Source organism: Pelodiscus sinensis, chromosome 4 (genome assembly GCF_049634645.1).
Source record: "Pelodiscus sinensis isolate JC-2024 chromosome 4, ASM4963464v1, whole genome shotgun sequence".
Lineage (NCBI taxonomy): Eukaryota > Metazoa > Chordata > Testudines > Trionychidae > Pelodiscus > Pelodiscus sinensis.
Window position 1 is genome coordinate 109,463,137 of NC_134714.1, and position 26,993 is coordinate 109,490,129.

A 26,993-nucleotide genomic window follows, 5' to 3' on the forward strand; every position below is an offset into this window, starting at 1 on the left:
TACTGTGGGTAAAATGATTAACAGCTGAACATGTTAGCTTTTCAAAGTAGTATATATTGCAGAAAATTATGTCAGCTTGTGTTCTGTCTCAAGTATAGAATTAAGTAAATTTTGTATAAACAGCACTGCTATATAGTTGTACAAGTTTGTCCAGATGAAATATTTGTACTACAGAATTTTTAGTGTTAGTAACAGATGAAAATTAAAGTAATTCCTATGGGTTTTGTTTCCATTGACTATATTTCTTCACCTTTTTCAATGTTTCCAGAAACCAACAGCCAGCAGAGAAGCATGTAATTTCTTGAGGGTCTGAGTGCTTAGCAGCCCCATTGTCCAATGCTCTGACCCCAGCTGTCTGAGAAAACAACCCCACATTGGTCTCAACCAGCTTTGCGAGGTGACCACAACATGCTTCCAGTGCCAGATTTCTCCAAAACCATCTGTCCTTAAGTGTTCAGCCCTCTCCTGGAAAACTCAGAAGAAATAAGATTTGTGGCTCCTTTAAAGGGATCCAAAGCAGTTTATTGTTTTACTTGGAACCAACAATCCCTTCAGTTGATACAGCACTGGTGAGATCTAGATTAAAAGTAAAACAAGTTCATTTACAAAAAGAGGTTTTAAGTGAGCTCAAGCAGGGCTGTAACTAAGGCAGGAAAAAAGGGGCAGCCACTTAGGGCTGCAAACTGGCAAAAATGGGACAGGGCTGGAACATTTCTGGATGCTGCATCCTCTGCAGGGGATCAATATGTTCCCTCAGTGCCTTCAGACAGTGTCTTGTATTAATGTAGATGGAGTAAAAAGGCGAAAAATGTTACATTGCATAATCATAGTCCAGTGTTTAAGGTTTGAATTTCATATACAAACACCCCATTTAAAATCCTTTTAACCTTTTATTGCAAGTAAAGAATAGTAGGGAAAAAGTTACAGCATTTTAAATGTACATCATCCCTTGTTCATTCTCTCTTTCTCTGAAGAGAATTTTTAGAAAGAAAAACTCCTTCGTTTGGCAATTCTTAGGTGGTGGTAGGGTGATAAATGTCCTTTTGGGAAAAGTTGAGATGGACTGGAACAGATGTTGATGCTAAATTCCAATCCCATTTCATCCTAGATGATAGCTCCCACAATTACAAAAACCTTTTATTATTTTAGCATAGGAAAGGAAAGGTGTAATTACAATTTGCAAATGTCTTATCCCAAAATTGGGATTTACATTTTTTTTTAACAAATACTTCAAAAATGGCAGATGTTCTTTCAGAAGTTAACAGAGCTTAACAATTTACAGCTCACTTCATCTATAATTAAAACAAAATTTGAAATTGTCGCTATATTGTCCTGCTATACAGAAAGACAGTAGACATTTGATATGGTTTTAATCAGGACACAACTCTATGATTAGATGCTTGGGTCAACCTGGCAGATAACTGTACAGTAATAATAATTAACCAGGAGGCTTCTATCAGCTTCCCCCCCTTCTCCCATTTAGGTCCCCAGCCAGCTCATTGATGGGAACTTACCAACTATGTCTCCCATAAGAGGGTTAAGGAGGGCTATAAGAAATGGTGGTCGGTACCATTCATAAGAGCCTCAACCACTCCTTACACCCCCATCTGTTCCTCTAACCAACACCTCCTTTCTAAGCCCCTTTCCACACTATTTATATGGTCATTATATACCTCGCCTAGACGTCTGCCATGCACTTACATAATTAGTTGTGATATACAGCTAACCCCATCATGCCACACATCAACAAAGCCCTACCTGAACCCTGAATTTTGATTGGTATCCTCTCTAGATACCTGTCCCTCAGCCCAACACACGTTGTGGGAAAAAACTACCTCACTCCACATAGGCCACTCTGGTGATGAGGAAACAATCCCTTCCCAGGCCCCTATAAAGGACTGCAATACCCACACAATGCCTGCTCCTTGTTAAAGGGGTTTCACTGCTCAGGGCCCTTTTTAAGCTACCCTGCCCTTTTGGTTCCCAGGGAAGAAGTCAGTGCCTATGCTGACCACTTCCCCCTGCACCCAGCAGTAAAGCACTATTCCCTTAATTTCAGCCAGCTAACCAAAATCCATTCCTCTTGAAGGTCCAGTGGGGTCATCTAATTGAAAACATTGCTTCTTTGCTTCAGAGTAACTATTTAGGCCCCATGTTGGGATGACAAATATGTTGTTTGGACTAATTAAATCTCTGCCTCACTGTTGCACCTTTTGCCTGTCAAAATTTATTATTGTGATATCTTATGAATTTGCACTAATCTTTTATAATTGAGCTAACAGTTTTCCTTGTTTTCAGGAATCTACTTCTATGATTCATTTGCCTAGTTGTCATTGTTCTTGGGAGAGTAAAATTAGCAAATCTCCCCAGCTAGGTTTTTATTTCTACTGGTGGTGCACATTCAAGTATGCCTTAGTGCACATAACATTTATTCTGCACATGGGTGGAAAAGACTAGAGGGAACATTAGTCACAGGGCAATGAAACTTGAGAATCTCTGATCTAGAAGAGAATAAGGTAAAAAGTAACAGCATAGATTTAACAAGAACAAATTATGTCAAATGAATCTGATAGCTTTCTTTGGCAGACTAATAGGCTTTGAGGATGGGGGAAGTGACAGATAAGGTATATCTTAGCTTTAGTAAGGCTTTTGATACTGTCTCACATGACTGTCTCATAAACAAACTAGGGAAATACAACCTAGATGAAGCTACTGTAAGGTAGATTCATATGTGACCCTGAACTGGAGAATGGAAGGTGGAAATAGCCACCAGGTGTACTTTGGACAAGGGATGTGATAGACCGTGGTTCTTCAAATAAAGCAGATAATCTAAGACTGATTAGACTGTAGCATCAGAGGGGGAGATGCCTCAATCTGCCACCCAACACAAGAACCTTGCCCATTTAGCCACCTAGCTGACTGGTCGAAGAGATCCTGCTCTCAAGGAGGACTTGGCAGACTCCCTCCAAACATATCTGGTCCTCTGGGTTTAGCCACACAGCACTGTCAGGAGGTGGAGAAATGTGAGATAAGGTGTAGGAGATGCCCGTGATCCCAGGACAGGAGATCTGGCTGGGCCAGCAGTGGCCATAGGGGAGCACCATTAGACTTGACAAGGTCCCAAACAAATATTCCTGGGGCCACTCGTGGGCAATCTTGATGATTGTGTCCTTGTGTCTCTTGATTTTCTGCAGGTCTCTGTTGATGAGTGGCATCAGAGGAAATGCATATAGAAGATCTCCTGCCCAAAACAATAGGAAGGCTTCTGATAAAGAGCCCAGGCCTAGGCCCTGCCTGGTTGTGAACAGACTCATTCAGGGAGCAACCCACTTGCGGGTCACCTCCACATGCAGCATCCACTCATGGTGAGAAGTCTCAGCTCAAGTGATACACGAGAGAGTTTCTGTGTTCCTGGGAGGTGACAAGCTTCCAAGTTGCTATTATGTTTGATACAGAAGTCCTATAGTTTCTGGGACTCCCTGCAGAGGGCTAAAGAGCAGGCTTGCCTGCGGATGTAAAACACGGAGGCTGCATTGTTCATGGACTCTGATCAAATTACTTGTTAGATGGAAGCAAAAGGCCATGCAAGCAAGACAAGTGTCATATCTGAAGAAAAAGGGAGGAGGACAGGTAGTGGAGCGTCCACAGGGACACTCAACTTGAAGAATGTCAGTTACTGCACAAATGAGTAACCTCCTCTTCTCTTTCAAGAGATATCCCTGTGGGTGCTCTACTCAGGTGACTATAAGCAATGTTCCTTAGGACAGTAAGGGCTTCAGATCAGGCAGGAAGACTCTGCCCATTCTAATGTCAGCTGTAGTGTCCTGTAGCAGGGAATAGTGTTGTGCAAACATGAAATGTGACACCCATGTGGTTGTTTCGCATATGTCGACAAGGGGAACAGTGCATGGGAAGGCAGTGGTCACAGACAGAACGTTTAGAATGTGCTCTGATGGTCAGGAGGCTGGACTTGTCTGAGCTGGTAGCACAAGTGTATGCAGTCAGCTATCCATTTAGACAGCATTTGCTTGGAGATGGCATTTCCCTGAGATTGTGGCATGGAGGAGACAAAGAGTTTCAGAGTCCTTCAGAATGGTTAGATAGTGCCCTGCGCATATCTAGAGTATGCATGGTGGACTCAAAACCATTGAGCTGTGGTTTTGGGAAGAACGTTGGTCAGCAAATTGGTTAGTTTGGATGGAAGGAAGAATGTACTTTGGGTAGAAATTTAGGGCGCATGCAAAGCATGACTATCTCTTCAGAAGGTGGTATAAGGGAGTTACTCACCTTGTGCAGTAACGAGTGTTCTTCGAGATGTGTGTCCCCGTGGGTGCTCCACTCTAGGTGAAGGGTTGCCCTGAGCCGCAGATCGGAGCTTTTCAAAGCAGTTTCCCCCCCTGTTGAGCCACGCATGCCCAGAGGGCGTCTCGAGCCCTTCCCGCCCTCTGCAGCGCGCGGCTCAACCCCCTTCCTTTCAGTTCCTCATCTCCGCCCGAGTAATTTAGACTCCGTGCAGAGGGGAGGAAGGGAGGGTCGTGGAGCACCCACGGGGACACACATCTCGAAGAACACTCGTTACTGCACAAGGTGAGTAACTCCCTTTTCTTCTTCGAGTAGTGTCCCCGTGGGTGCTCCACTCTAGGTGACTACCAAGCAGTATTCAATATATGGCTGGAGGGAGCCGGAGTCAATGTTTAGCGGTGGTAGAGAGCACCGCTGTAGCTACTGCTGAGTCATGTCTAAGTTGCGGTAGGATTGCATAATGTCTGGCAAAGGTGTGGTCTGAAGACCACGTTGCTGCTCGATAAATATCCCTTAAGGGGACATTGTTCAAAAAGGCTGTAGAAGCGGCCGTGGCTCGAGTGGAATGCGCTCTTGGTGGGCACTGTAGTGGCTTATTGCCCAAGGTATGACACTTGACTATGCATGTCGAGATCCATTTTGAGATTCGTTGTGATGATAGAGGTGTTCCTTTAGAACGTTCAGCGATGGATATAAAAAGCCTTTCGGATTTACGAAATGGTTTTGTTCTTTCCAGGAAGAAGGCGAGAGCCCTCCGAATGTCCAGGGTATGCAGAGTGGCGTCCCTCTGTGATGCAAGTGGTTTTGGGAAAAAGGTAGGTAGTACGATCGGTTCATTGATATGGAATTCCATACAGACCTTTGGCAGGAATGTTGGGTGAGGTCTAAGTATGACCCTATCCTTCGTAAAAACTGTGTAGGGGGGTTCTGCCATTAATGCCCCAATTTCACTCACCCGTCTGACGGACGTGATAGCTAATAAGAAGCAGACTTTCATAAAGAGAAAGGGGAGTGGTACTGTAGCCATAGGCTCGAAAGGAGGTCTCGTGAGTTGGTGGAGAACAAGATTTAGGTCCCATAAGGGGGGTGGTGCCTTATGGGGTGGGTATACATTCTGGAGCCCTTTAAGAAATCTTTTAGTGATAGGATGGGCAAATATGGAGAAGCCATCAATGAAGATATGGAACGCTGTTATTGCAGAAAGATGGACTCTTAATGAAGAGATTGACAGTCCTGACACTTTAAGGTCTAGAATGTAGTCCAAAATCATATTTAGTGGGGCGATCCGGGGTTCTACCTTGGTTCGCTGGCACCATTGAGAGAATCGTGTCCATTTTTGCAGGTAAGTTTTTCAAGTGGACTGTCTCCTACTGTGGAGGAGGATGTCCTTCACTTGCTGGGAACAGTGATTTTCTATCCCCGAGGACCAGAGAGCAGCCAAGCCTGAAGGTGTAGGGTGTGGAGCTGTGGGTGTAGTATCGTTCCATTGCTCTGAGATATCAGGTCTACACGATGAGGTAGCGGGTAAGGAGGGTGAACCGCTAGTCTGTGCAGGTACGGGTACCAAGTTTGGCGGGACCACGACGGGGCTATTAGGATAACTAGGGCTCCGTCTCTGCAGATCTTGCGTAAGGTTTCTGGAATTAGCGGTATGGGGGGGAAGGCATAGTGTAGGGGGGCTGTCCATTTGATTAGAAAGGCATCCCCTAGGGAATGTTTGCCAAGTCCTGCGCGTGAGCAGAACTGGGGGCATTTGGCGTTCTGGGTAGATGCAAAGAGGTCTATGGATGGCCATCCCCATAGGTTGAAGATTGAGTTTGCGACCTCCGTGTGTAACTCCCACTCGTGATCCGAGGTGAAGTTGCGGCTGAGCGAATCTGCTCTGGTGTTGTTCACCCCGGGCAGGTAGGATGCTACCAGGGTGACATGGTTGCGGATGCACGAGTTCCACAGGTGGATAGCTTCCGCACATAGGGAGCGGGAGCGGGCTCCGCCCTGCCTGTTTATATAGAACATTGTGCAGATGTTGTCCGTTAGAATGCGGACCGTCTGATTGGCAATGTTGGAGGCGAAGTGTGCGCAGGCATTCCTTACTGCCCGCAGTTCGAGGAGGTTGATGTGCAGTCGTGCCTCAGATGGGGACCGCCTTCCCTGAACCCCTTGATCCTTCATGTGTGCTCCCCAACCAAGGAGGGAAGCATCTGTGGTAATCTGTATAGTGGGTTCGATCTGTTGGAATGGAACACCTGTGAGGAGGTTGTTCGGTATCGTCCACCACCGTAAGGATGCAAAAACGTCTGGTGGAATAGTCACCGTCTTGTTGAGGGAGTGTCGTGACGGTATGTACACGCTTGCTATCCAGAGTTGGAAGCAACGGAAATGCAGACGAGCATGGTGGACGACGTAGGTGGTGGAAGCCATGTGGCCCATTAGTCGGAGGCAAGTAAGAGCTGTAGTGGTAGGAGTTGTAAGCATTACGCTTATAATTCCTTGTATAATTATAAAGCGTTGTCGAGGTAGGTATGCTCGGGCTGTGATTGAGTCCAGACGTGCCCCAATGAATTCTATATTTTGAACTGGGTGCAGTGTTGATTTGTTTTCGTTGAGTAGAAGGCCTAGACGATTGAGGAGGGATGTGGTCGTACTGATCATGGAGGCGGTTTCGGCCTGTTTTGAGCCCTTTAAAAGGCAATCGTCTAGGTAGGGGAATATGATGACATTTTGGCGTCTGAGGTACGCAGCGACAACAGCTAGCACCTTTGAAAATACCCTCGGAGCTGACGAGAGGCCGAAGGGGAGGACATTGTATTGAAAATGATCCGGGCCGAGAGTAAAGCGTAGATAGCGTCTGTGGGCCGGATGGATAGTTACATGGAAATATGCATCTTGTAGGTCGAGGGCTGCGAACCAGTCCCATTAATCTAGCGCAGGAATGATCGTTGTAAGTGTGACCATTTTGAAGTGTTGTTTCCTGAGAAACCTGTTCAGTTTGCGGAGGTCTAATATGGGCCTCCAACCCCCCGTTTTTTTCTCTATCAGGAAATAGTTCGAGTAAAACCCTTTCCCGTGAAACTCTACTGGTACTCTTTCTATGGCTCCGATAGAAAGGAGTCGATCGATCTCTTGTTTTAGTAGAGCCTCATGAGAGGGGTCCCTGAAAAGGGACGGGGAAGGGGGAAGGGTAGAGGTAAATGGGATAGTGTATCCTACTCGAATTGTATCCAGAACCCAGCGGTCCGATGTTATAGATTCCCACTGTGGGAGGAACGGCCGCAAACGGTGGGTAAACAGATGGCCATGTTGCGTTGTTGCTAGATCGTGAGGGAGGTATTGCAGACCCCCGACCACCACTTCAAATTTGCTGCTTCGAGGACTGGGTAGTTGGTGGGCAGCCTTGATTAGGTCGTTTTCTCTGAGGTCGTTGTCTTGGCCTAGTGTCCTCATAGGGTCTCTGTGGTCGGTTGTATTGCCCATATCTGTAGCGATTGTATGTGTTATATGGGGTGTATCGTCTACGTTTGAAAGGCGGTGTGTACATGCCCAGTGTGCGAAGTGTGGTCTTCGAGTTCTTACTGTTATGTAGCATTTCGTCTGTAGAAGTTGCAAATAATTTTTGTTTATCGAATGGTAAGTCTTCTACTTTGGGCTGAAGTTCTCGGGGAACTCCAGATGACTGTAGCCAGGAATTTCTGCGCATGACTATCACTGTAGCTGTAGTTCTAGCTGCTGTGTCAGCAACATCCATTGCCGTTTGGAGGGCAGTGCGAGCGATGGTATGGCCTTCGTGGACTATTGCTTTTAAGATAGCTCTCTTGGACTCAGGGAGATATGGTATCAGTTCTCCCAACTTCGAATAATTATCAAAGTCATGATTCGCTAAGAGAGCAGAGTAATTTGATATTCTTAGTTGTAGGGTAGAAGAGGAATATATCTTTTTGCCAAAGAAGTCTAGCTTTCTATGGTCTTTGTCCATATTGCCATTCTTGTATTGCGGTACCTTCGCTCTTTGCTGTGCAGATTCAACCACTAAGGAGTTTGCTTGTGGATGTGTAAAGAGGAAATCGTTGTCTTTTGGTGAAACGAAATATTTCCTGTTAATCTTTTTGTTAGTGAGTTGGATGGATGCGGGTGTCTTCCACAGATCCTCAGATGTTTCCATGATTGCCTCGTCGATTGGCAGGGCAATTTTACTATGCAGCGTAGGATGCAGGTTCTTCAACAAGTGATGTTGTTTCTTTTGCACTTCTTGTAGGGAGACATGCTGACTTGTTGCTACTCGCTTGAATAGTTCTTGAAACTGTTTGAGGTCGTCAATCGCTACCGTATCTGATGGTATAACTGCATCGTCCTGTTGGGCACTCAGGTCATCTGGGTGTGTGATGTTTATCGATTGGATATCGGATTCATTGTCTGAAATTCGTTCCTCCTCCTCTTCCTGCTCTGTGTGTGATGCGGGAGGTAGGGCCTGTGGATGAGGCAGACCCCTTCGAGATGGTGAGGACCGGTGTCTGTATGGGTCCCAATAGTCCCAGGGCCCCCATTGGGGTGGGTAAGGTGGGGGCGGGTAAGACCAATAAGGGTGCCACTGGCTTTGTTGTGGTCCAGCCCTCTGATAGTAGGAGCGAGACCCCTTTGGCGACGTTTGTCGCGAAGAATGTCGTGTGGCGGTCATCATCTGGCAAGGGAGCGTCTTGCAGGGACACTGGGACATAGATCTGGCTGGAGAATGCCTTGCAAAGGATGTCCCAGGTGAGCAGTGAATGGGAGGGAGGCATGAATGTTGTTGTCTGCTATAAGTGTCAGACGGTGGCTTAGAGCGCTCTGTAGGAGGCTCAGGAAGACGCCTCTCGCTGTCTGCTACCGGTGCCGGTGTAGAGCTCTGGTCTACGGTCGCGGCCGGTGCCGGCTGTGAATGGGATTTGCTCTGCTGCGGTGCGGAGGATTTAAGCGGTGCCGTCCCTTTAAGAGGCGCCAGAGCTTTTCGCGGTGCCGGGGCTTGAAGCGGCGCCGCGGTTTGAAACGGCGCCGGCTTTTCTTTCCGCCCGGGGTTCCCCTTGCGTTCGCGGGACGGCTCCGAAGCAGCGCGCACCGGTCTTGGTGCTGAACTCGAGGATTTCCCCTCTGCTTTGTTAGCAGGGGTCCCCGGACTTCTTTGCCCCTCTCCCCGGGTCTTAGGGGAGGAAGAAGGCGGGAGAGAGCGCGATGGTGAGGCTCTGTGGCTTGTATGTTTCGGTGGCAGGGGGGCTTCATACTGCGGCTCCCCCTGCTCTGCAGGCTGCAGGGCTTTTTCAAACAAAATCATCCTCAGGCAGAGCTCTCTGTCTTTTCTAGCTCTCGCCGTGAGGGAAGCACAGTGCGTGCAGCTGTGGGGTGAATGAGTTTCCCCCAAGCAGCGAATACATTTCGCATGGCCGTCAGAAGCCGGCATAGGCTCGCGGCACTGCTCGCATTTCTTAAAGCCTGAGGAGGCAGACATATTTTGTTATTTCCAGTGTATTATTTTTTTTATGAGTCTTGTTATAGTCCTTTCCTTTTCTTTTATATTGTTTATGTGTTTTTCTGGCTGAGGAGCCAGGAAAGAGAGAGCTCGGGTTCACCCGGAGCTCCGGTCTGAGGTGAGTTCTAGTCCCCGAGGGGGGATTTTTGCTGTCAGTTTCGTTCTTCTTATAAAAATATTTTGTTGTTATTATTTTAAAGAGAAAAACAAGGGAAGCTAACTTGGAGTAACAGGGGGAAAAAAACGATGTAATATAACTGATAGAAGTTACAGTCTGAGAGACTGTGAGGGAGCTCCTGCTCGCTCCGTCCGCTGACGAGGGCGGTTAAAGAGGAACTGAAAGGGAGGGGCTCGAGACGCCCTCTGGGCATGCGTGGCTCAACAGGGGGGGAAACTGCTTTGCAAAGCTCCGATCTGCGGCTCAGGGCAACCCTTCACCTAGAGTGGAGCACCCACGGGGACACTACTCGAAGAAGAACTGGAGGGTCAGCCACAAGAGCTCTGAGTTCTCCCCAGAAGGTGACTGTGAGCAAGAAGACCATTTTTATGGAAAGGCGTAAGAGATGTTTTGGATGCCATGTAGGTATGTGGTGGATATATGGTGCTGTTGTGTTTGGGACAAGGTGAAGGAGTATACTTTATGCCCAAATGCCTCCATCCTTTTATCATCTTTGTCGGATGGGGTGGTCTTGAATTGTTGCTGTTGCTTGTTCTGGTTAGCTGTTTTCATGACTAGCAAGATAGGACCAGGGTGTGTGAAGAGGAATTTGGTGTCCATAGAGGGAATGAAGTATTTCCAGTCCATGTGCCTGCTTGTGGGTGCAATGGATGCAGGTGTCTGCCATATAGTTTGGGCAGGCTGCAGAATGGCTGTTTTAATGAGGAGTGCTATTTTGGAGACAGTAGCTATGTTGCTGAGGTAGGCAGCATGACTGCTGTACTCTGTCTCTGGCCAGGGAGGGTAGAGATGGAACTGACAAGCCTGGATTGAGTGTGTGCTATTTATCGACTGATAGCTTGTCAGGCAGGCAGAGCCTGCACACTGCCTTGAGGGCGGGGCAGGGGAACTGCTAAGAAAATCTCTGATCAAAGGCACTGGGACGCACCTCTCAAAGGAGAATTCTTGTTCTTTTGGAAAGACTATGAACAAGATAGCAGGGGTGGTGAATTTCATGGGCCTGTGGTGGCCATGCTCCACCAATATGAGAGCATGGGGGCCTGGCTGCATCTAAGTTCAGGACTGGCCCTCTCCCTCAGTCCCACCTGCCACCCTCACACCTCCCCCAGGTGTATCCCCAGCCCTGCTTGGTCCACCTAGGCAATTTAAAAGGATCTAGTGCCCACCACAACCACAACCACCACCATCACAGCAAAGCTAATGTGTCTTCCTGCCTGCCTGCTCTGTGCTGCTTCTGAATCCAAAGCATATTCCTGCAGCCCCTGGGTTTGGGGTGGTGTCTCCATGCGCTGCACCCTCCCCACGCTCGCACGCATGTAACGGAAGCTGTGGGGATGGTGCCTATGGGCAGCAGCACATGGAGACCACTGCCCCCTCCCCTGCCTAGGAGCAACTGCCAGAGTTGGGTGCAGGTAACTTATGGGAGCTATCCCAGGTAAGCACCACCTCCCTCATCTGATACTGCAACCAAACTCCCCTCCCCAACCCAACTCCTCATCCCTCCTGCACCCAAACTCCTTCCCAGAGCCTTAGACAGAAGTGTAGGACTAGGACCAGTTCTGGGTACCACCAAAAATTATGCAAGTCTGTCACCCCTGCAAGATAGTCATAAATAAAAGATGAGGCCAGATACTCAGCTGCTGTAAATTGGTGCAGTTCCATTTATTCAGTGGAGCTATTCCAATTTACGGCAGCAGAGAGTTTAGCCCATCTGCTTTAACGTCTTTCAGCACAGATGAGATATGGCTCTGGTTGTAATGTCATGCCTAATTTTGGCTTCAGATTTGGAATCAATGCATGTGGAAAATGCAGGTGAAAGCGTTGAAGTAATGAAGTAAAAAACAAAAACATTTCCATCCTGGCCAGTTGTTCTCCAAGACAATGTCTTCTTCCTGAATGAAAAAGATATATATATCTTTAAAATTACAATAATGACATATGCCCTTCCATTTTTAATAAGAATAGTTAATTTATGCTTCAAATCTAAGTGGAGCTGTTTGGACACAACACTGCATCAGATTATAAGAAATGATGTGTATCTTTTTCTACATCATGTTATCTAACTGTGGATCACTTAACACTGTTGTATATAGCTGTGTGATAGGCATGAGCTCTTACCAAGTGAAAAAGGAACGAATGCATCTTTCTTGATAAACTGCCCACTGCTGTCCAAAAATCGTTCAGGATAAAACACTTCTGGGTTACTCCAATACTTTTCATCAAAGTGTACAGAATAGAGGTTTGTAATTATTGTAGTGCCTTCAGGAATAGAATAACCACGCAAAACTGTATCCTTAGAAGTTGCATGGAAAATACCTAATGGAGCTATATTACAGAACCTTAAAATTTCATGTAGAACGGCTTCAGTGTAAGGCATTTTGCATTTATCTTCTAAAGAAGGTGTTTTGTTTGGGCCCACGACTAAATCAATTTCTTTATGAACTTGCCCTGTTAGGGGAAAAAAAACCCTTCAGTTTATTGCGCAATACTTGAAAATTCAATTATAAAGAATAAATACATAAATTATTTGTTTTAAAACATGAAAAGTGTTACTACTTAATACAGCACCTAATAAGCAGGTATGGTAGATATTTTCAATATTTAATTTCCTCCTGTTCTCTCATTCTGCTACTGACAGTTTTTTCAAGCTTCAAATAAATGGAAATTTCATAACAAATGTCGATTCCTATGATTTTCCTTATTCAGTAAGTTCCCTCACTCAAGGAGCTCATCAGAACTGGAATAATGAACATCACTTTCTACATAGCTAAAGTGAGGTATATTAGCTACAAAAAGAAAAAAATCAAACACAAGAGCAGACTATATATAACAAATTCAGATTTAAGAACTACTTAATTTTTAATCTAATTATCCCAAAGTAGTACATTATATATGTTGTATAAAATTACCCACTATTTTAAGAATCCTGAAATAGGCATACTATGGTAAAAGTATCAATGTTGGCTGGTTTCTGGATTTTGGGGGGATATACATTAAATTATTCACTTGTCAAGCTTTCTTTTAAAAATAAAAAAAAAATAAGATCCTTTACACCAACTTTCTCACTGAAAAATTGCATAAGCGTTTGTTCAACAGGGTAACAACTTCTTTATTCTTTTTTCCTGATGTAGGAAAGCAGACTGTGAGGGACTCCAAGAAGATCTCACCAAACTGAGTGATTGGGCAACAAAATGGCAAATGAAATTTAATGTGGATAAGTGTAAAGTAATGCACATTGGGAAAAATAACCCCAACTATACGTACAGTATGATGGGGGCTAATTTGGCTACGACAAATCAGGAAAGAGATCTTGGCGTTATTGTGGACAGTTCTCTGAAAACTTCCACGCAGTGTGCAGCGGTGGTCAAAAAGGCAAATAGGATGCTAGGAATTATTAAGAAAGGGATAGAAAATAAGACCCAGAATATCTTGCTGCCCCTGTATAAAACTATGGTACACCCACATCTTGAATACTGTGTACAGATGTGGTCTCCTCACCTCAAAAAAGATATTTTGGCCTTGGAAAGGGTTCAGAAAAGGGCAACTAAAATGATTAGGGGTTTGGAATGGGTCCCATATGAGGAGAGGTTAAAGAGACTGGGACTTTTCAGTTTAGAAAAGAGGAGACTGGGGGGGGATATGATAGAGGTCTATAAAATCATGAGTGGTGTGGAGAGGGCCGATAAAGAAAAGTTATTAGTTCCCTAAATAGAAGAACTAGAGGACACCAAATGAAATTAATGGGTAGCAGGTTTAAAACTAATAAGCGAAAGTTCTTCTTCACACAGCATGTAGTCAACACCTGTGGAACTCCTTGCCAGAGGAGGCTGTGAAGGCTAGGACTATAATAGAGTTTAAAGAGAAGCTAGATAATTTCATGGAGGTTAGGTCCATAAAAGGCTAGGTCCATAAAAGGCTATTAGCCAGAGGATAAAATGGTGTCCTTGGCCCTTGTTTGTCAGAGGCTGGAGAGGGATGGCAGGAGACAAATTGCTTGATCACTGTCTTCGGTCCACCCTCTCTGGGGCACCTGGTGCTGACCACTGTCAGCAGACAGGATACCTCTCTACTACGCCTATCTGGAGGAGGCAGTTAATTTCTTGCCTAAGAAGAGTCTCGTGAGAGGGGTCCCTGAAGAGGGACGAGGGAGGAGGGGAAATGCGGGGAAGGGACGTGAGGAGAATGGAGTATCCCGTGTGGATGATCTCTTGGACTCACCGATCTGATGTTACCGAGTCCCAATGCAGGAAAAAGGGACGTAATCTGTGGGTAAAGATGTGTTGCCTGCTTACTGACACCGGATGGTTAGGGAGGTCAGGCAAACCCTTGATCAATTCCTCAAATCTACTATTTGGTGGTCTGTGATCCGGAGGAGCGTGCCTGAGGTGGGCGCTCCCTCTGGGGCCGCTGCATGTATCAGTTGTACTCATATGGCCTTTGATGAGGGCGGTTCTAATAGCTGTCCCTATTTCTGTTGTAGGCAGTGTACCTCTTTCTTTGGTATGGTGGTGCATACATGCCAAGGGTACGAAGCGTGGTGCAAGAGTCCTTGCTGCTATGCAGGATCTCATCTGTGTTCGCTGCAAACAGCTTTTGTTTATCGAAAAGGAGGTCTTCCACTTTCATCTGTAGCTCTTTCAGCAACCCTGCTGCATAACCATGAGGCTCTCCTCATCACGACCGCTGTGGTCGTTGCTCTGGCTGCTGTGTCAGGAACATCTATGGCTGCTAGTAGAACAGTACAGGTGACAGTGTGTCCCTCATGGATGATTGCCCTGGGAATGGGCCTCTTGGAGTCAGGCAGATGTTCCATGAGTTCAGCCAGCTTAGAGTAATTGTCGAAGTCATGGTTAGCTAGCAGTGCAGAATAGTTTGCTATTCTATGCTGCAATGTGGCTGATGAGTAGGTCTTCCCGCCAAAGATGTCTAGCTTCTTGTACTCTTTGTCATTCCTCGCAGATTGGATCTGAGCAGCATTGGTTCACTGCATCCACCATCAGTAGTTTGGCTGGGGATGGGAAAAAAGGAAATCCAGGTCCTTGGGGTGGGGGAGGGAACAAAGTACTTTATGTTCACTTTCTTACATGTTGATTGGATGGAGGTGGGTGTTTACCAAATGTTTTCGGATACCTCCATTATTGCCTCATCAATAGGAAGAGTGATCCTTCTTTGAGAGAATGGGCGAATGTTCTTTAGGAGGCGATGTTGTTTCTCTTTTACTTCTTGGAGTTGAACCTTCTGGCTGGTAGCTACTCTTTTAAAAGTTTGATGTTTCTAGTACTACACCGTCCTCGAGGGGTGGGGACGAATTAGCCTCCAATGTCGGTTGGTCTTGTGTGACACTCTCCCTGTCAGAAATTTGACCATCCTCATCTTCTTCCGAGTCCAGAAAAGGTGGGAGGGTGTGAGATGGAGAGGCTGATGGGAGTCTCCTAGGTGAGACAATTGTGCTCCTTGGATGGTGTCTGCATGGCTCCTAACAGTCCCTCTGTGTCCACCAGGGAGGGCATTAGGGAGGAGAATACTGCCATTCCAAGTACCAATGAGAATAATTGGTCTTTCATGGTACTGCTGAAATTGACAAGATGTAGTTAGGGATGAATGTTGAGAGGAGAAAACACTCCCCTGATTATGTTCAGTAACTGCAACATTCCTCTGTGTCAGCAGGGGTCTAGTGCCATGTGAGGGTGAACCTGGAAGAATCAGCTAGCTGTGGAGGACCCTTTGATATGGGGGAGGAGCTCAGCTGACTGCTGTAGGTTTCCGCTGTTAAGGTGAAATTGGCTTCAGTTTGAACTGTGCTGTTATGCTGCCTTGTCTATGTTAAAGCCTTCAGTGGGGAGGGCTTCTCTGCAGATGATGGCTTAGGAGGAGGCGGTGCCGAGGATTTGTGGGGCCACTTAGCAGGCAGTTCCGCACTCTTCCTCAGCACTGAATGCTGCAGTGCCGGCTGCAGCGGTGCTATGATCTACCTGCACAACCTGTGTGGTGCCGTTGACATGCGCCCCAGCTCCGAGCTAGTGTGGGTTGCAACTGTGGCGGTGGACTTTGCTGCTGTGTGTAAGGTGTCTCCAGCGGTTAGCCTGGGGGATGGCTTTGCCAGCAGTGATCTTGCCAGAGAGACTGTTACCCTGCTCTGTTTATGGGGCAATGGAGACGCAAACCTGCATTTCAAGTCTCCATGCTTTGCCAGTGGTTCGGTCTTATCCAATGGTTGCAGCGCCCTTTCAAATAAAATCATTTGGAGCCACATTTCACGGGCCTTCCTGGCTCTGGCCGTGAGGCTCTTGCAATGGTCGCATTTGGGGCGGGGGGGAAGTGGGCTTCCCCCAAGCCCCTTATACATACCTCATGCCCATCAGAGGCTGTCATGGGCTCATTACATTTTAAACATTTCTTAAAACCCACAGGGGTGGGCATGCTGAGAGATATTGAATCTCAGGCTGCCTTATTCTCCTTTTGAAGCAAAATGCAGGACTATGTAGCACTTTAAAGACTAACAAGATGGTTTATTAGATGATGAGCTTTCGTGGGCCAGACCCACTTCCTCAGATCAAATAGTGGAAGACTTTTCTCCTTTTCTCACTCTCTCTGATTTTTTTTTAAGAGCCCCAGCTGAGAGAGTGAAGCAGAGTCTGAGAGATTAAAGTTGCCGCCGCTGTGGCAGTCTGTCAGGACGGAGGCTAGGACAGCCTGTTCTTTCTCTTTGCCATTCATTCTTTGAAGTTGTAACTAGTAGTTAATTAAGGGCAATAGTCCATAATGCAAAGCAATTAAGTAACAAGTATGGTGAATAGACAAAACTCCTGAGGCGAGAGAAGTTAGAGCTCCATTTGTGACTGAGGGCTGTTGAAGAGGAACTGAAGGGGGGGAGTTGGGCTGCTGTGCAAGGTGTCAAACTGTCAGTGGTGTGAAGCACCTCTTGTGCATGCACAGCCCAACTGTCAACTGCTAAGAAAAGCTCTGAACTGTGGCTCCGGGGACCACCCATCACCAACAGCTCCCACAGGGACATCACCCAAAGAACTAATCTTTCCCATCCCAAAAAAATGCAACAGATAGATCAGACCAGAACCTTAGTGCATTTTTCTTGTAAACTGGTATTTTCGATATATTGATCTTCACATGGAAAATGTCTACGTAAATGCAAGGTATTAATATTATTTTCTACTATCTAAAAAAATCTTATCTTGAATCTTGAACTTATTTTTCTCCCAAGAGCTAAAAGAAATTGAAACCACCGGAGAATTTTAGGCAAGAGGGATCGCTTTGTGTTTTAAAAGTACAGTTCCTCCTGAATGATCTGGGTGAGACACACAACTCCAAGAAGTGACTCATGAAACAAAGTTCCTACTTAAACTCGGTGGGTCCTGCAATTTCTGGTGGATTTGCTTGCCTCAGAGGCTCAAAGCAGCCCTCAATTTTAGGCACCATGCCTAGTGTGCTAGTTTGCTGTTAAACTCTTTTCATCATTAGCCAGCATATGATAAAAGCAGAGAATAAACTCCAAAGCCCTTTTTCCCTGAGTGGGAATGGGGAAGTGGGTGTTGGGGGGAACCTAGACCCACCCTCTACTCCAGGTTACAGCCCAAGAACTTGTAATAGCAGCTGCCTTTGTGAGTCCCCGACACCTGCTACATGATATCTCCAAAACCTCAGGATACTTCCTCACACCTTCCCCAGCACCTTCCTTCTCCCTGGTTCATCTTCCTAATGCCCACTTACTGTCTATTTTCCTCCTACTCCCGGCAACATTTTCCTCCCTCCTCTTAGCTACACACACCCACCACCACCAACTGGGGGTGGGGGGGGCAAGCTCCTTTTATAGCCAGTCTCAACTAGTTTTCCTAATTAGCTCAGGCTGCCCTGATTCTGCAGGTGTGGTCAATTAGCCCCAAGGGTTCAGCTGTCTGATTGCCTCTGCTGGTTCTAGATCAGCCCTCCCAGTTACCCTGGGAACAGAGATCTCCTCGGTCTAAGACTTATATACTTCCTCCACAATACTTTTTTGTAACCTTCAGATCTGACCCTGTGTGACAGGGTGCCTGCCCTGCACTGGCCCTTTAAGACCAGGACTCAGACCCTGAGCTAGGGCTGGTAACAGAGCAGCCAGCTGAAGCCATTAGGGTGAGGGAGAGCCCAGCTGTCAGCTAAAAATAGAGAAGCCAAGAGTCCCCCTGGCTAGGGGGTGGAGACAAAGCCCTGGTTTGCAGGTGGATCATGAAGCTGGCTAGGTAAGCAGGACAGTGGAGACAACCCAATGCCAATGATGAGCAACCCATACAGACTGTAACTTGCCCTGAGAGGGGCTAGATGAGGACAGACTGAGGCACAGTGAGGGCTTGCCCCCTTGACACCTTGTCACACTAGTTTCTGTTGGAAGATGATGTTTTGAGGAAGATGAAATGTTAAAGGGAATAAGGATGTTACTTTTTGTAAGGCCTATATGGTGTGTGTAAGATATTACTGGTTATGTTTTAAAATGCTCATATTGTCTTTTTTCCCTATCAATCAATCAATATATATATATATATATATACATATACATATATATATATATATATATATATATATATATATATATATATATATATATATATATATATATATATATATACACACACACAGTACATAAAGCTGTTATGGATTGATACACTTAAGGATTAAAAATGGTTTAAAAACAGTTACCCAAAATCTGATTTACACTTTTTTGCTGATGTTTGTGTTTTTCTGCCAGCCAGTATTCTGAGTCGTCATATTATTCAGCCTATCCATAAAGGTAAATCTTTCCTTTATTTAAACAAAAAAGTTCATTGAATTGTTTTAAAAAAAACACCTTAAATATTATCCTAATGTTAATTTGATACCCATTTTAGCTGCAGATAAAATACTGACATATCTACAACATATTTAGAAAGGGACATAATGTAGTTATACACACACACTTTTATTTTTAGTAAGGATTAGTATTAGCAACTCCAACACAACTTTTTAAAATGCATTCTAGATTCACACCACAGGACCTACACTATCAGTGCCTCAAAAATGGCAAAAATTCTTACCTTGAATGTTTGGATAAAGAGCCATAAACAACACTGCCCATCTTAAAACATTTGTTGTGGTTTCTGTTCCAGCTATAATAAGTTCTCCAACAGAGAAAATTAAATTTTTGGTTGAATATGTAGACTCTGGATCATTTTCACTTTGATCTATTTCATCTAAATATGCATCAATGAAATGTCGAGGTGACTCGGGCTTCCTGTCTTTAGAGACGCGCTCAATAAGTTCACGCAAAAAGTTATAGACTTCAGCTGCATTCTTAAACAGTTGTTGGTGCTTTCCAAAGGGTAATATGCCAATCCAAGGAAAAGAATTATACAAGAACACAGAAGCACTAGCAACCAATTCAATGTTTTCACTGAATATCTCTATCATGTGCTGAAATTCAGTGTCTTCATATGTAAAACGTTCTCCAAAGACAATCAAATTAGTAATGTTTGCGACTGCATTTGTTATCAAGTGCTTAAGATCAAAAGGTCTGCCTTTGTATGTATCAATGGCATCAAGAAAAAACATGGATTCTTCTGAAATTTTGTGTTCGAAGGACTTTTGACCATATCCAAAACAACGAAAGCTGTTTACAGCTAATTTACGATGCTCTGTCCAACCTCTACCGTATCTGGAGTTCAATAAACCTGAAAATACATTTTTAAACAGTATTTTATGTTTGTTATGCATAGCTCTATTCAATGGATAACAAAACTCTGAGAACTGTCCATTCTAATAGTAAATTCATAAATAGACATGTCCCAGTTTCTTGCTTAGTAGTAACGTTCGGTCCAATGCAAGAAAGACTCAGAAGTCTAGTCCCTCATTAATATACATGAGTGTTATTACCCAAAGCACCCATGTGTTCATATGCTACATATGACTATAATATACTTCATGGAGTAGCATTTGAAAACATACCCTGCACTGGGGTGGGCAATAAATTTTGATATGGGGCAACTCCAAGATTTTGGTAAGTAGTCAAGGGCTGCACTTTTCCATGGAGGAAGTGTGGGATATGGGAAAGAGGTTAGGTGCAGAAGGAAGAGTTTGTGGTAAGGGGCTGGGGAACAGGAGAGAATATGGGGTCTGAGAGGGAGTTTGGGTGAAGGAGAGGGTTGTGACATGGGGCAGGGAATTGGGATGCAGGATCTGGGAGAGGGGTATGGGCACGGGGGAGGATTTTGGCCTGGGGGAGAGATGTAGGATTTGGTGCACAGTCTAGGAGGGAATTGTAACATGGGAAACAGAGTGCTGGGGTGCAGGAGAGGATTGTGGCCTGGGGATGGGAATAGGAGGAGGTTTAGGGTCTGCGAGGGAGGAGGTGAGATGCCAGAGGCAGCCTCTGGCTGGATATAGTTACCTAAGCCGCTCCCAGCCAACAGCACTCTCAAGCAGACTTCCCTGCTTGCTAGCAGCCCACAGGTGGCTGTTCCATGCAGCTCTCAGCGCTGCAGGGTGGGAGGCTTTGCATCCTGTCCCCTGCTCCCAGCAGAATCTCTCAGCTCCCATTGACCAGTTCCCAGCCAATAGGAGCTGAGAGATTTTGCTGGGGTCAGGGACAATGTGCAAAGCCTCTCCCCCTTACTCCAGAACACAGAGAGCCACAGGGAGCAGCTAGTTGCTTTGAGCAGTGCTGCTTCGTACTGAAAGGTCGTGTCAGATTAAAAGGCCTGGTCGGCGAGATCTAGCCTCCAGGCTGCATCTTGCCTGCCCCTACCCTACACAACACTGCAATAATAATCCTTGTGAGGAATCATTTGAAAACAAATAAATTGCTGGTCAATAATATTATGGTGAAATTTATATAGCAACATTACATGTAAAGTGATGAATCCCTTCTGTAGGATGATATTCGCAAATGTGTAAAACCAGACTGCTCTGCTAAGGAAAAAGTTGTCTATCCTTAAACAAAAGAATGTGTGTTTATCACAGTTTATGTTTAGTAGTAAACCGGTTCATTGAGACAGCTGAGGGAGGACATGACAGGAAACAGAACAATTTGAATTTCAGCAAACACAGGTGGGGGAAGAAAAAGCCTGGAACTTCTTTTACCACCAAACTCCACGTTGCCGCCCTCCACAATTTGAATAAACTTTTCAATTGTTCAAGAGAATCCATTTCAGAAATTTAGTGGATTATAAAAGAAAGGGTCTGAGAACACCAAGTTATCACTTTCCTCTAAGATGACAAATGCACCAGGATCTCTGGCCTCGGGAAGAGATCCTGACCAACAAGAGAATAAGTCACCATCTTGCTAGAAGACTGAAAATGAGAAAGGCCTTCTTGAACAAAGCCTTCAACCAAAACTTACTAAAATAAGTTTTAGAAATTTATTTTCACTTTTTTTTTTATTATGGCCATATTTAATCTCATCTCTTATTCTTGAACTTGCTTAGAACATAAGAATAGCCATACAGGATCAGACCAATGGTCCATCTAGTCCAGTATCCTGGACAACAGGCTAACTTCACGTGACCTGCCTCTCTCACCCATTTCCTGACAAAATGGAATGCTTAAAATCTGTTCAAAATTATTTATCTGAACCAATGGTGCCTGTGTTTTTGCTAAAGTGAATGTCAGCTCCAATTTTTTAATGTAACAAACTGGTGTGTTCTGTTTCCTTAAAGAAGCAAATGAACTATATTACTAAATTGTCTGTGATTTTGGGAAGTTTCATAACTGGGAGGATGTTGGGATCACTCTGCAAGTAGTAACCCAGACTGGTGAAAACCAAAATGGGGCTGTAAACAGGATATGGTCAGAATTGCTGAACCAGGACTGTACAGCACAGACACTCAGCATGTGACTTTCATGATAGTAGGTTGATTGTAAAGAAGGATGGGGGAAAAGAAGCTGTTTAAAAAAAAAAAAAAACCAAACAGTTTGCCCTTTTATCAGGAGAGCAGGCATTGCCAGTTTGAACTCTGTTCTCCGTGGCACATCTCTGTGCCTCAGAACACACTTTAAGAAATATTGATATAGATGGTTTCATGGGCACAGCCCACTTCTTCAGATGAGCTTGAGTGGTGAAAAAGGGAGGTGGGAAGAGCAGACTTTACCACAGACTGAGAGGGGGGAAGTACCTATCAATTTTAGTGCCAGTGCTAATGAGGCTAACTAACTGGGCTGGAAGTGTCCCATACTCAACTTTTGATGTCAATGAAATGTTAAATGTGAGGAAGGCTGGTTTTATAATGGGCCAGCCAGTTAATGTCTTTGTTCAGGCCAAGGGAAACAGTGTCAAATTTGTATTTGCAAGTAAAGGCCAATTTCACTTGCACTCTCTCTGTAATTGGTTTGTGAAATTCCTTTGTAGAAAAATGTCTATATTTAAATCCACGATTGAGTACCCAGGCAGGTTAAAATGTTCCCCTACAGGTTCATGTGTGTTACCTCACTTGGGTCCATTTATCCAATATACATGGCAGAGGGGCATTGCTGGCACTTGAGGGCATATATCACATTAAAGAATGTGCAGTTGTACAACCTCTGATGTTGTGGCTTATGTGGTGTCAGTTGTATAGATGTGTGACAGAGTTAGCAATGGGATTTATTGCAGGGATAGGTTCCTGGGTGAGTGTATCTGAGGTGTGATGTATGGTTGCTGGAAAGAATTTGCTCCAGTTAGGGGGTTATCTGTAGGCAAGAATTGGCCTGTCTCCCAAGGCCTGTGAGAGGGATCCTTTTCCAGGATACATCATAGATTGTCAATGATGTGCTGGAGGGGTTTAAGCTGTGGGCTGTAGGCAATGACTAGTGGTGTTCTGTAATTTTCCTTAGAATCATAGAATCACAGAATACTAGAACTGGAAGGTACCTTGAGAGGTCATCGAGTCCAGTCTCCTGCCCTCACAGCAAGACCAAGGACTGTCTAGATCATCCCTGATAGCAGGTTGGCTAGACAGCTCTTAAAATCTCCAGTGATGGAGATTCCACAGCCTCCCTAGGCAATTTATTTTAGCCACCCTGATGGTTAGGAAGCTCCTTGTTGGGCTTGTCTTGAAGAAACAGTTCTTAGGTACTGGTCTGGCTCTGTCATTCTGTTTCTTTACTTCCTTAGGTGGGTATTTAAGTTTTAAGAATGCCTGATAAAGATCTTGTAGGTGTTTGTCTCTGTCTGTGGGATTGAATCAAATCCGGCTGCAAACAATTGATCATGCAATGTGTCCTTTAAGGAATTTTTAGTGTAAAGGTTAGTGGTGGATGAAGGCATGAATCTCCCCATATTGGTAGTCACACACCTCCTAGGACTCTATTGTCCTTGCAACTTTCCACTTAGTTCCTGACTGAAAAGGAAGAAAAGACTTCAGACTGCGGGTGTATCTACACTACACCACAGCTCGAAATGGTGTGTCTTATTTCAATTTTGTTTCGAAATAACCCACTATTCCAAAACATCCCTTATTCCCCGAGGATGTTGTAATAGCGAGCCCAAATAACAGTCTTTCTGTGAAGACACAGGATAGCTATTTTGGGATACTCCAGTATCCCGAAATAGTGTTACAGTGTACACGTAGCCCTTGAAAGGAAGATATATGTATATCTTCACTGAAGCAGAATTAAAAGGTTAATTAATTTTTCTTTCTTTAAGATCTTACTTAGGCGAGATTCTCACTCTTACAGAATGAGTAAGCTGAAGGATGTTTCAAATGGGTAAAGAGTAACAGTAACATTGCAGAGATGCACAAACTATACATATAATATCTAGCTTTTATATAGAACTTGTCATCAGTAGAGCTCAAAGTGTTTTACGAAGGAGGTGAGTATTAATATTATCTATTACTTATTATGTAAGCAAGAAGTGTCCTTTCTAATAGGATAGAAATAAGACATCCCAAAGCATCAGCCTGATACTTCAAAAATGCAGCTAATGCAAATAAGAGATCCCAAAAGAATAAAATGCTAGTAACAGGACCAGAAGCATTTGGATTTTCCTGTTTGAGAAACAGAATGTGCAGGATAGAAAGAATGAAAAGAGATTCCACTATAGAATCCTAATCCAAGCTATAGTGCTTTGTAAAATTATAGAATGAGGGCCAAACTGTTTTGCATATGTTTACAATTAAAACATTGCTGATGCAGGCACTGCAGATCTGACTAATGGGTACTGTTAAAATATTTCTTTATAGTAGGGAATAGGGCATTCCCTTGAGGAGTGTAGAGTGGTGGGTTCAAGTCCTATCAACTGTTGGAGCAGTGGGACAGCCAGGAGCACAGTCAAGGCAAAGCCCTACCCTGGCCCTCCCACCATCTGCAAAAGCCCCGGGCATGCACCCCCTCCCCTCCATCCAAAATAGGTCCCTGACTCCAAGTTCTCCATAATCTGTCATAGAATTGGATTACTCTTGGCCTTATAGTTTCAAGCTTGCTGGAAAATAGCAATGTGAAATATAATCAGGCACACATTTTAAAACACAGCTCTTAATGATAGCAATTAACTGGTGTGAAGGAAATAAAATGTTAGATAAACTCTTAAAAAAGTCTATCCCACTCCAGATTGAAACACTAAGACCTTTTGATGGTCAGTGTGTGAACATGGCCTACCATTCCTAACCCTGCATACTGATCTAGATTTATAAAGGCAGAACTCATCACCTTGGAGAAGACTCTCAAATGAGACTACTGCACCATTTTGTCCATGTAGAATTTGGAATAAAGAGTAACAGTCAATAAATCCCAAAGTTAATACAACTATGAGCTGAAGTTATTGCCACCAGGAAAATGAGAGACTTGAGATCACAGATACTGAGTGCTCACAAAAAAATCTCTTTCAGCCTCATAAAGATCACATCAACATCTCACAACTTAGGACATTTCAAAAGTGCCAAGCTCCATATAAAACTGGTCTATCTTTAACTAATTCATAATGGGTCAAAACAGTTGCTAAATGCACCTGGATAAAGTTAATCTTTGAGGTAGATACAAACAAGTAAAGATAATTAAACAATTTTTGTGCAAGGCAAATAAAAGAATAAGGAACAGAGAAAGCAAAGAGCTTTAGAAAAGCATAACTTCCAAATCCTAGAGAGCCGACATCTTATAACAAAATATTATCTTCCCTTTCATGACAGCAAAACATACCTCCCATATTTGTCAGCTTTTTGAACAAAGGAAGAGGTGGTCTATCTGCAAAAACTTCACTTTGATGAACCAGGCATTCTTTTATGGCATCATAACCATTCAGTACAATAGCAGATATACCTCCAAGATCAAGACTGAAAATCTTTGAAAAGAACAAATGAAAAGAGGGCACTTGTAAAATTAAACTGCAAGGCATTTTCAAGAATAAGTAACGAAATAAATACTGAAAAAGTAGAACTAAGCATCACTACAATACATATTTCTTAAGCTGTTTCCAGATTGTAAGTACAAACATTGTTCAGGATAATCTTTTCTCCCCTGAATTTTAGCTTGTAAATTCTTTAAGGCTGGAATCAGTTCTCTGTATGTATTTTTTTGAAAAGTACTAACTATAATTGGACTGTAATTCAGTCTGACACTTATAAATACTCTTGCAATATAAACATTAGAAGTTAATAGAAAGATATTGAATTGATAGTCCTATGAAGTCCTCTGTTTATAATGAGTTTCATTTACTCACAGAATAAGTGTGCCAGGCAAGCTTCCCTAAACTATCTCCATCTCTAATTTGCAGGAACCATCTCTACAAGTGAGAAGAGACTTCATCGCAATGCCTATGTAACCCGCGCATGCCTCCCCCGGGGCTGACTCACCCCTCCTGTGCGGTGCAGGTAGCCAATGCTCCCTCCCGCAGTACACCCGGCAGAGCAGCTAGCGCACTTCCAGAATCGCCGGAAGTGGTGCTAAGCTGTGGGACTTCTGTCCATCCCCAGGAAGCCAACACTACCTCCATTTTCACTTGAGGTAAGTAGTGGGGCTTCTCGAGGGTGGGAGGGAAATGGGGGCAGGGCAGACAGAACGACTCGCAATTGACCAGTCGATCGCAATCGACCTGTTGGTGACCACAGCTTTAGATATCTTGGATGTATAACATCTGGGCCCAGTGACTTACTGATTTTTAAGTTATCAGTTCATTCAAGCACTGTTTCTGTTGACATCTCAATCTCTATTAGCACCCCATATGAGGAAAAGAAAAGGAAAAAGAAAAATTAATTAATTAAAGGTTATGTCTCCCTGGTCCGACTCTGTCTCAGACAAAGGAGTTTTCCAGACCATAGGAGTTTTAGGAGGGGGGTACCAGGCTCCCGGCTAGACTCCTCTCCCCAGTCTACTAGTTCTGCAAGCTTTGCCAGAGCTCCCAGCTCCACAAGTTGTGGCAAGCCTGCTGGAGTTCCCAGTGACCCCACTGGAACTTCCAGTAGCCCCACTGGCCTCACGGCAGCCCAGCCAGAGCTTCTAGGTGGCCCTACAGCTGCAGGTTCCATTGCTCCATTAGATTCAGCCCCTGTCACCAGCTTCCCTGTCCCACTGACTACAGGCTCTGGTGCCCCATTGGCTATCTCTATTCTGAGCTTCTGGCAACCTCTGCTGCTGGGGCTCTCTAGTCCTGCAACATCAGTGGTCCTTCCGTACTACGGATTTTGCCAGACCAGAGTGTCCCAGACCACAGAGGTTAAACCTGTATTCATTTAGATTTTTAAAATGCAAGACGACGATCAACATTTGCCAAGTGAGAAAATACAAGATTGTAAAAGGTGAAAATATGCGCTCTTTATTCCCCAGACATAAAATGCTAATGAGTACACAAATTATAATTACTTTATATACTAGAAATTTCTGATTTGATTTAAATCAAGATTTAATTCATGATTTAACTCACTAGTTAGGAAGACTCAATGTAATCAAGGTTTTCTACATAAAAGTGCATTCTTGTAAGTTGTTATAACCTTAATACATTTTCTTCACAACTCAGAGATAGATGTAGGTTTCATTTTTAGAAGGTCCACATTATACATTTTTAAACTGTGAGGGTATGTCTACCCT

At 44.4% G+C, this 26,993-nt stretch overlaps 1 protein-coding gene across 2 annotated transcripts in view; it reads right to left on the minus strand.

The window, feature by feature from the left end:
• Window positions 1–877: 877 nt before the first annotated feature.
• Window positions 878–26,993, minus strand: part of CYP2R1 (cytochrome P450 family 2 subfamily R member 1) — a 43,725-nt gene continuing 17,609 nt past the window's right edge. The window contains exons 2-5 of one of the 2 annotated variants that reach the window (XM_006126301.4): window positions 25,110–25,251; window positions 19,040–19,672; window positions 12,096–12,425; window positions 878–11,869 (exon numbers count right to left, since the gene is read on the minus strand). In XM_006126301.4, the coding sequence (XP_006126363.2) occupies window positions 11,694–11,869; window positions 12,096–12,425; window positions 19,040–19,672; window positions 25,110–25,251 (1,281 nt within the window). In that variant the 3' untranslated portion in view covers window positions 878–11,693. The remainder of the gene's footprint in view (window positions 11,870–12,095; window positions 12,426–19,039; window positions 19,673–25,109; window positions 25,252–26,993) is intronic. The other variant, XM_075928023.1, reaches the window with a different exon arrangement.